At 34.5% G+C, this 11,072-nt stretch overlaps 1 protein-coding gene across 1 annotated transcript; it reads left to right on the top strand.

Moving 5' to 3' along the window:
- The first annotated feature begins 2,553 nt into the window (after window positions 1–2,553).
- On the top strand, window positions 2,554–7,260 carry LOC150097532 (flavin-containing monooxygenase 5-like). Its single transcript, XM_090406803.1, has 3 exons — window positions 2,554–2,734; window positions 4,317–4,964; window positions 6,111–7,260. Exons 2-3 carry the CDS (start codon window positions 4,326–4,328, stop codon window positions 7,080–7,082), a joined length of 1,611 nt encoding a protein of 536 aa, XP_090262929.1. The 5' UTR covers window positions 2,554–2,734; window positions 4,317–4,325; the 3' UTR covers window positions 7,083–7,260.
- The last annotated feature ends 3,812 nt before the right edge of the window (window positions 7,261–11,072 follow it).

Genomic DNA, 11,072 nt, shown 5'->3' with positions numbered 1-11,072 from the left:
TGCTCTGGAATCACAACAATGCAAGCGAGATTTCTACTCCTCTTTTCCATGGCTAGACTACTGTTTTCATTCTTCAGGTCCATATACTTGTTGCGATCATGTTACAGAAATAATCCATATTGGAATGAAAACTTTCATTCCTCACTCTGTTGAAATTCTTCAACCCATATCTAAACCATGGTTCTCCCAAAAAGGGTGCCAAAGCTGTCCAAGAAAAGCGAACAGCCTTTCACAAGTGGCTTGAGAATGAAACGCCAGCTTCATTCACAGCCTATACAATTGGTCGCAGCACTTGTAAAATCACCATTAAAAGGGAAAAGTCTAAATTCAAAAAGGATAAATGTAGAAAACTCGCTGCTTGTGCCACCTTCTGGTCTCTCACTAAAGCCGCCAGACTCAACTTTTTCCCATCAGTAATTCCTCCTCTAGCTGACCCTAACGGTAGCATTGTAACATCACCTAAAGACAGGACCGATGTTTTGACTTCATTCTTTTCTTCCAACGTCTCATAGAGGACCATGGCAAATTACTTCCTTCCTTGCTTAGAACACTGCATCATATGCCTCCTGTGACCTTCCAACAGAAAGACATCAGAAAAATTTTGAACAACTTAGATACTACAAAGGCAAGCGATCCTGATGGAATTTTACTCCTTGTGTTCAGGAGATATTTTCTATCATTTATTCACTAAACTGTACTCAGCTGGCATCCACCCTTCAGCATGTAAGAAAGATTATACACAACCAGTTTCCAAAATAGTTATAAATATTTACCATCAAGCTATCGACTTATTGCACTCACATCAGTTTTGTTTAAAGTAATGAAAACGTAATAAAGAGTCAATCTCTTCAACACCTTCAGAATTCCTATCTAATTAGTGACCAGCATAGATTTTTCCACTCCAGACCCACAGGAGATCTTCTGCCTACTTCACTCACATTTGGATGCATTCGATGGAAAGGTTTAGAGGCATTTCTGCCGTTGTTCTTGACATCTCCAAGGCTTTTGATAGGATCTGGCATCGAAGGCTTCTCAACAAATTACCATCATTTGGATTGCTTTCGTCGTTGTGTTAATGAATCATCAGTTTTCTAGCAGATCAATCCCTACTTGTAATAGTGCATGGTTTTCTCTCTTCAGACTTTCCTGACAATGCCGGTGTCCCTCAGGGCTCCGTCATTTCACCCATCCTTTATCCTGATTTAAATGACCTGCTCTCATTCACTGCAAACCGTATTCATAAATTTCCTGATGATAGCACACTTCACTCATCCTCGTATTACAAGCCATGCAGCGCTCAAACATCTGAAGTAAGATCATCTATAACAAATGCCTGCCCTGAACACCGATCTCTACAGTATACTTGATTGGGATGAAAACAACTTAGTCAATTTCAATGCTGTAAATGGATATTGAGCAACTACAGCTGCTCAATATCAATGAAGCATTTCTAAAGGATTATACTCTTCAACAGTTTAAGAGAATATCAACAGATTATTCTATTTCTAACCTATTCTATTCTATTTCTATTTTGGGAATACTAAATTGAAATTGTTTCAATTTAGTATTCCCAAAATAAAATTTTCAATGTTTCCTTTACACCAGTGAAATTTAAGCTACACTCCGCAGGACCCTTCGCTAACACTTCGAGAGGCTCACCAAAAATATTTTGTGGAGATCCTCATTTCATGATCGATTTTCAGTTAATTATTGAAAAAAATTTTAAATTTAAAAAAAAAAATTGAGCAACCGTAGTTAGTTTCAACGTTGTCTTTTGGCCATATTTTAAATATTTAATATTAATATTAAATATTTTACTATTAATATTTTCTTCATACAAGTTTAGTAAATACATTTCAGAAATGATTCGTTTGGACACTATTTTACGAATTTGAATGTTTTGTTAAGAAATTCTGGAAGATTCTTACTTATCCATTTGTATAAATGAGTTTTACATTTAGTCGTAGTACTGCTTTAGTCATTTGAAAAATATTTTTTTAATTATTTATTCACAACAGAAATCTTTCGTTTTTTTTATTTTTTATTTATATTTTCCTGTGATTTTTGTACACCACCCTTCAGCTTTCGCTTCAAATTATTTCTTTCACTAGTATCAATGGATGTATGCCTTGATTAAAATTAATTTTAAAAATTCTAGTTAGATGGCTGTTATTGAAAGTCATTACTATTATTTTTAAAGGCTATAAAATTGGATTTATTTGGCACTGTGTGTGTGTGTGTGTGTGTGTGTGTGTGTGTGTGTGTGTGTGTGTGTGTGGATGACCGGACGGACTAGACCAATCTAATAAATTGTACATCATACGAAACTCACCTAAAAAAAAGGAAACAACTCATAATAAAAATTATAACGACTTACGCCAATACAGCACACATCGCGCGATATAAACTCACGTGTTCAGAGCATGAATTTTTTTTATCATTGATGACGCACAGTAATGTGCTAATCTTAACTCTAAAAAAGGCACAAGATCCGCTTTATCAAAATTGCTTTGGACTGCGTGTATTTGCTATACTTGTCAATGGCGTCTGGTAACAGAAATTCTAACAAGAGACCTTAAGATTACAGCAATCTGTTTGGTACGTTACCTTGACTCGATCAGATAAGCAGTCTTCTATAGACCCGTTTTCATTAATATTTACATCAGAAGATTATATTTGCACCCAGTCGGATTTTTGTGTGTCTGTGCGTCGCAATATTTCATTATAAGCTTCAGTAAGTATATTTTAAGAAGCTTTATTCTTTTATTTAACAATTTCATCAGTTCGTCTGTATATGATTAATAATTTTCGTACTAATGAAGTTTTCTACCTTTAAAATTACCCCTTGGATCAGATAATAGCGGTTGTAGGCAGGCTCTTCACAATTATTCAATCTTTTCAGCAGGATTTTAATCCTAATAGCCATTTAAGTCGATATTAAGTATATTAAGTACCCACAAAGGACCATGAATCCGTTGCGTATTATATATATATATATATATATATATATATGTTATTTTTTATTATTAATAGTATTAATATTATTAGTATCAGTATCACTGACTCAAACACAACCCACAGTTTAAACTTAATTCACCATTTATACACCATAACACACGTCATCCACCGAGTACCAATAGTATTTTTATCTGTAAATTGTGTGAAAAATCTGCGTATGCAAGTTGGAAAAATTCCAGTTAGAGGAAGAAAAAAAATTCTTCCACCTTCATACACGCCTCCGTAACCCAACTGGAAGAACAACGGAGCATTGGAAAAGACCCGAGTTCGATTCTTGTAGTGAGGAGAGGAATTTTTATATGAACTTTTCAAGTTGAAGGTGAGTTAGCAGATCTCATACAGAGGTAGCAGGGAATTTTCTCTGGGAAGCTTGAGTTTTTCATCTCACATATAGACAAATCGGCCAAGAGAACATGCACAATTTACAGACAAAAAATACTATTGGTGATGGTGGTGCTGATGATAATTATGTAGTTGAAGGATTAAGTAGAAGAGAGGGTCAGTTGTCTTTGGTGGAGTAGTGTGACTTACCATGTCCTAACACTCCTTGGAAGTGTCACGTAATAATAGTAATAGCATGAGATCGACTAACTTACCTTCAAATTAAAAAAATACACGTAGACAAACAGGACTTTGTTATTAGGATATACCCCCCCCCACCTTCCATAGGTAAACACTATTTTGGAGCTCCTCAATTCAAGAACATATGTAAAATTAAAAACAAATAACGGTGTTCTTATGGATGACATACAATTGTATCAGTTTTTATACAAAACACATATAAATCGGGTTTAACTGGTAGGAGTTTATTTATTGTAAAGTAATAGTAAAGTTGTTGTTTTGATCTTTTTTAAGCTGTTTTGTCACCTTGTATGCTCAGACGAAGCCAACAGTCAAATCGGCGAAACTAGTAGGCTATTACTTTATTATAAAAAAAAATCTTCCAACCAGTTAAACCTACCAGTTCGCTCCTAGACATTGCGTCAGTTGCTTAGTGATATACGACGGCACTAAATGAAGATTGCTTCTGTGTTGATGAGAACTGAACTCAGGAATGAACATTTTGGGGAGTTATTCTTATTTATTAGACTTATTTTTATTTTATGCTGTTTAGTTTTATGATAATAATAATTATTACAACTTATTACTTGAATTTTATAACACAGAAGTTGCACCAAGTGTTTAATACTTAATCTAAATACTTACAAAATTTTACTCCGATCTTTCTGTGATCTCTTAAAAACATAATAAAAATTAATTCGATTAATCTAACAATCGGTTTTGTATTTTGTATCTAGCATTACGTCATGGCCAGGAGTCCGCCAAAGAAAATTGCAGTGATTGGAGCAGGATCCAGTGGACTTGCTGCCATCAAGTCTTGTAAAGAAGAGAATCACGATGTTATTTGCTTCGAGAGAAGTGATAACTGGGGAGGATTATGGAGATACAGAAAAGAAGATGTCGATGGTGTGGCGTCAGTCATGAGGTCAACTATTATCAACACTTCCAAAGAAATGAGCGCATACAGCGACTTCCCTCCTCCCAAGGAATTTCCAAACTACATGCATAATACATTAATGATGAAGTATTTCGAAATGTACGCCCAGAAATTTGATCTGTTGCCTCATATTATGTACCACCGGGAAGTGATAAAAGTTACTCCCTCTAGTGACTATGTAGATACCGGGAAGTGGGTTGTAACAGTGCGAAACACGAAAGATGATAGCATCACTGAGAAGACGTTTGATGGAGTAATGGTATGCATAGGCCATCACGTATATCCCAATTTTCCTCATTTCCCAGACATCGAAAGCTTTGAAGGCAAAGTATTCCACACTCACAGTTGCAAAACAGCTGATGGTTATGAAGGAAAGCGAGTGGCAGTTGTTGGAATTGGGAATTCAGCAGTTGATGCTGCTGTTGAATACAGCTATGTCTGCGAAAAGGTGAGTTCCTGATAGATTCTGTTATTGACTAGTCATTATAAAAGTTGTTTTCTTTTTCTTCATCAGCCATTTTTTGTCCACTGCTGGATGAAGCCCTTAAAGTCCTGATTTCAGTCCTATCTTAAGCTTTTCCATGCTGCAGAGTTCCATCTCTCTAATCTCATTCTCCTACCGTCTCTTTGGTCTTCCTCGGTTTTAGTTCTCCATAAAGAGTAACTATATTTTATTCATTCATTTCTATTATATAATCTACACCAAGAAGTATTTTACATGTTATTTCGACTGTGAATGTACTGGATGTTTTTCAATTACTGCTTAATTTCATATTTTTCTTCACTGTATTACTGCTTTTCATACCAAAGTTGTTACCGCAGTTATTCAACTCTTTACAATCCTAAAGATTTGTGCTGAATTTATTTTGGTATATAACATCAGCTGAAGTAAAGTGCTGAGTTGAACTTCTCTTATATCTATACCGGCATTGATAATGATACTTTCCTTTACAGTATGATTCATATAGATAATAAATGAAAGTAAAGATAGCGGACATCCTTATCTCTCTTATACAATTTAATGTCAACCCATCTTCCTGTACCCTGACAATTCCGATTTAGCTCGAACCAGCTTTTTCCTCAACTTTCTTTTCCACAATGTTTAACTTCTGCTATCGACATATTTCTTATTTTTCTGGACTGTCTCCTTACCATTTTAAATTAAACACGTAGTTTATATTTTTCTATCGTATAGAAGAAAACAACCCCCAACTTACAAACAACCACCTCACATGCCTCCCTAGTGGAAATATGTAAACATTGGTGAAAATTAATTACCTTTTCGTTATGATTAATAATCCAACAAATATATTTGATAATGTTTTAATAGTAGAAGATCTTTTAGCAATGGTCATGTGGTATTTATAAAAGTAAATAATTTCATTTTCCAAAATAAGTTTTTCAAAAGAAAAAAGAAGAAACTTTGACTAATTATTATTTTTTTTCACTTTATTGGTCTCTCTTTTTTACACACTCATATTATTATTAAAGATAATAACTTATTATCTTTATTATTAAAGATAATAACTCATTAACCCGACATAAAAGTCCTTTTCTGTAATCAATCCTGACCGTTTTGTTCTTGTATTTATAGACTTATCTCAGCACAAGACGAGGTGCATGGATCACCGCTCGTTCTTTGACGGATGGAAAACCTTTGGGTCTTGGATCTCGTCTTTCGTATTTAATCTTGAGACTTCTGCCTTACCATTTAAGGAGTTCACTCCACGAGAGGGCACTCAACAAACGATGCGATCACAAGAAATATCGGCTACAACCAAAACATCGTTTTTTAGCTCAACATCCTACAATCAGTGATGCTTTACCTTCTCGAATATTAGCAGGAACCGTGGTCGTCAAGGGAGACATCGTGAGGTTTACTAAGAACGGTGTCCTTTTTGAAGGTGATGACGCCATCACTGAACTCGATGCTGTTATTCTAGCTACAGGTTATAACATCAAATTTCCATTTCTTGGAGACCTAGTGAATACAAAAGAAAACTGCGTAACTTTATATAAATATACGTTTCCTCCTCATCTAGAACATCCTACGTTAGCTATCATTGGTCTCATCCAACCTATTGGATCGATTTTTCCGATTTCCGAAATGCAGTCTCGATGGTTTGCACTTTTGATGAATAAAAAGCTCAGGCTTCCTTCCAAAGACTATATGTTGGAAGATATCAATAAGAAAAAAGAAGCCATTGCCCGCAGATATACTTCGTCACAACGACATACCATTCAAGTGGATTGGATTCCTTTCATGGACGAACTTGCTTCTCTCATTGGAGCTAAACCTAATATGATTATATTAGCACTTACTGATCCGAAATTATTTTGGGCTTGCCTAACAGGACCAAATGTTCCATATCACTATCGAATCGGGGGACCTCATCCATGGAAAGGTGCGCGTGATGCCATTCTAAATGTAAACGAAAGAATCTGGGCTCCCTTAAAAACTAGACCTGCCAGTGCCGGAGCTTTAAAAGATTTTAATATTCCTGATATATGGGTAACAGTAATTGCAGTTATTATAGCATTCCTTCTAATTAAAATATTCTTGTAAACTACTTCACCCAATAGTTAACTTAAAATCAATTAGTTTTTTAAAAATGAACACAGTGAACTGTGTGTTTACTCTAAATTAGCTGTATATCATACTGAAGAGTTTTTTCTTTCTTTTTTACAATTAAATGTTGATTATGAAGACACGATATCAATAAAGAGAGCACTAATATTATGCATGATAACAATCTCAGTGTCTAAGCTTTTCCTGAACTTATTCGCTTGTTTTATCCTACGTTTCGCCAATGCTTAATTAACATTATCGGGGTATGACTAACGGGATTTACATCAACGAAATATGAACAAAAAAAGATCTGTTCGATATAATTTAGTGTTTGTTTATGTGGATAATTTCTAAAAAAATGTCTAATAATAAAAATACTTTAAATCAGCACGAAATTTACGATGTCAGTTGAATTCATAACATTATACTTTTTTATCGGATATCTCGGGGATTAAAGCAAATTAATCATACTGATATTTAGATTATTTATAATGTCTGGAAAATACATAAGTATCTACTGGATTTTGAACTAAAAAAAAAAGATATTTAAGGTATTATTCAGAATTTATTACTGTAGATTGAGAAATTTTGGAGAAATCGCAATATAAGAATATTATTGCTTTTTTCTAATTGGATTCAACTGATTATAAATAATTAAATAGAACTCATAATTATGTTCTATTTCACCAGAGAACAATGATGTTTTATCATTTATCTTATAATACTACCTGTTGCAGGCGTTGTGAGGAAAACTTTTAATGCTCTTACTGGTTGTAAACCAATTATATTTTATAACCTGTTTATTAACAGGGATAACAACTCCTAAAGAAGAGCGAGCATAGTAAATATACCAGAAGCAATGAGCACCAACCATATCATTCTAGGATAAAGAAAGAATTTATTTATTTTTAACATCCTCTAACGATAACTGCAGGTATTTAAGAACATGTAAGTGTTGTTAGGTACTTAAGAAATGATGTAGGATGACAAAAATCGCTAAAATATATTGACTACATAAGCATTTCGCGTTGTGAAGAAATTATTCACAATTAAATAGCTGGCGACTTTAATAAATGTTGAACATATTCTCGAACAGAAATTTTAATATAAGTTCATCCTTACCTGCCGGACTAACTGACGAACAAGAGTCTGCTTCAAATTGAGTTGCTAGAGATATATATCGTCACTACATAACGCTTGACGTTATATAAATACATTAGTTTTCACTTGAAAAGTAACATGTCAGTCTGTAGCCGATTAATGCACATAATATAAAACATACTTACTAGGGGTGTGCATGAATCTTAATATTCGTAAAAAAACACTCCCCCCCCCTTAAGGTGGTTACTTAAAGGAAAAATAAAACAGGCCTAAAATGAAATTATTTTATATCGAATGAATTCTTTTTATGTTTACAATAATGCTATACAGATTTATCTTTAATATCTTAGCACAGTAAGTAGCATCATACTATCTCGTAAAATAGCCAGACTTGTAGAGGACACGTAATTAAAAGATAATATACTCATATGTACTTGATTTGTTGTTTTGAAGGCCAAAGCCACTAAGGTTATGAGGCTAATGCATTATATGTCTGTTAATCTCATTTTCCTTTTACCGTCTTTTACCTTGCAGTGTCGAGGGTTTATTAAACATCGGACCTCGAGCCGTTCACAGGATAAGATGGTCAGCCCTACGCCCCGGTGTATCCGATGTCTGTAGTGTTGTGTTCTCAAGGCCGGGTTGCCTGCTTTGAGGGATGAAAAACCCCCAGGATAAACTGGAGAAAAACCCTGCTGTCCACGCCCAAGACTGGCTAATTTGGCTATGGCTGAGGAAGATCCTTCAGCTCCTCACGTCATTGACGGGAATCGAACCTAGGACATTCCTTCCTTCGCATATGGTTGCGAAGCGCACAGCCACTAGGCTAACCGCGCGGACATGTCTGTTAATTGTGTTTCAAAATATTTAATAATTTTATTAAATTATTTAATAATTTAATAAAATATTTAAAACAAACGACAAACCGGACATTATCGTAATGATATTGTCATCCCTGCCATACAACTCATTTTCATAATACTCATTTCTGATTGGCTGAAGTCATTATCGTAATGACTTCAGCAATGAGAAAATGTAATCTTACTTTCAAGGTCACATTGACGCACCTTCAGACCATAAGAAGCAAGAGATTTCATGCAGCATTATTCCAAAGAAGAAAACGAGTTTTATGGCCCGGATGACAGTATCATTACGATAATGTCTCGGTTAGCCTAGTAGCTATGTGCTTCGCAACCATATGGCTGGAGAAGGAGTGTCCTAGGTTCGATTCCTCGACGACGTGAGGGGCTTAAGGATCTTTCTCAGCCATAACCAAGTTAGCTGGTCTTGGGCGGAGACAGAAGGTTTTTCCCCCAAGTTTATCTGGGGTTTTTCATCCCTCAAGCAAGCAAACCGGCCCCGTGTACACACAGGCTACAGCCATAGGATATAGCACTTAATCCCTCATTAGGAGGGCTCAACCAGTCCTAAGAGACGGCCAAGAAACAGGCGGAACCCCACACGAATAAAAACAAAATTACGATAATTAACATCATGAATTATGTGGCTCATCCTCTGAGGATGCGTTGCTTATTAAAAGTAAATGTATTTTGATAGCGGGATGAGTAACCAAATATGACTTCGTATACATTCAAATTAATTGTTTAATCTATGCCAAAAAGTACGACAATAGAACCACTCATCCTCCTACAACCCAGTCAATAATAATACTTAAATGGAGCAAAGAAGAATTACGTCAGAAAAGAATAAACACTGTTTTTGTACATGCTGGAGGTTCCATATCGTAAATGTCCTAACCTAGAAAGAGTGAAGAAATTGATAGCAGAGACAAGAGAATTTATGAATCTGTAAAGATGACAATTTTTTAGTCACCCAAAAGGCATCATAATTTTGAAGGAAAACTACTTAAGGTTACCGATTTACTTATGAGTTTAAAAGGCAGTTACTAAGCGTGCCTTCTGAAAACTAGAATAGACAGAACAAACGACAACGTAGTAGAAATCGGTGCCTTTCGAATTTTCAAAAGTTATCATGATCGGTTTGTTTAAGATTTTAGGAGATTGTATGACTAATGACTTTTTTTATTTTCTAAAAGTATTTGTGAATTGTAGCTTCAAACGTGAATAAAATATTTTTTTCTTAAATTAGTCATCTAAAAACCTTGGTGCACATTATGGTCTGAAAAAAAAATAATCAATAAATATTTCAGGTGTCCCCTTTATAAACTTTTCACTAAATGTCCATAACAGATACAACTATTTTATCCTAATCCCCTGTACTAACACTGCAGTCAGTTTCTAAATTGAAAGTGATGGAATTACCCACAATCACCTCTTCAAATCTTCGTAAAGATATCTATGTTATATAAATCGGAAACCTGTACTAAAAAGTCAAACCTTTGTAGTCCTCTTTCTTTAAACTATATCCCACAGCTCTTGTGGCATGCCCAAGTCCAGAGTATTGTAATACTTTAATAATAGTCCATTCAAAGTATTGTAATACTTTGAATGTAGAATGGTTTATAATAATTTCAATTATTTGCATATATTTCTCTAGGAAAACTTTATACATTGCTATGTCATTAGATTTGGCAGTGTTGCATATAATTTAGAAAACAAAATAAGACGTGGATCCTTATCATTTTCGCAAGATGGCGTATATAATAATAATAAAGTTTTTTTATATAAAAAGATAAAATCATTACCAGTTCTGTAATTTAATTAATTGATAGAGTACATAGAAGTGTAAGGTCATAAATAAATACGAATACATTATTTTTAAAGTCGCTTCTGTTTCCTATTGTAGAAATTCAAAAAGATCAAAACAATAAACTACATTGCAACAAAAATTAGCTGTTACTGGAAAAGCATCATAAAAACACAGAGGAAATACACGTGATTAATTTTCATTTGTTTTTCTCAACCA

This window comes from Typopeltis vanoorti, chromosome 17 (assembly GCF_054136105.1).
Source record: "Typopeltis vanoorti isolate ZY-2024b chromosome 17, IOZ_Tvanoo_1.0, whole genome shotgun sequence".
Taxonomy (NCBI): domain Eukaryota; kingdom Metazoa; phylum Arthropoda; class Arachnida; order Uropygi; family Thelyphonidae; genus Typopeltis; species Typopeltis vanoorti.
The sequence above is the reverse complement of the archived record's forward strand: the minus strand, read 5'-3'. Positions and strand labels throughout refer to the sequence as shown.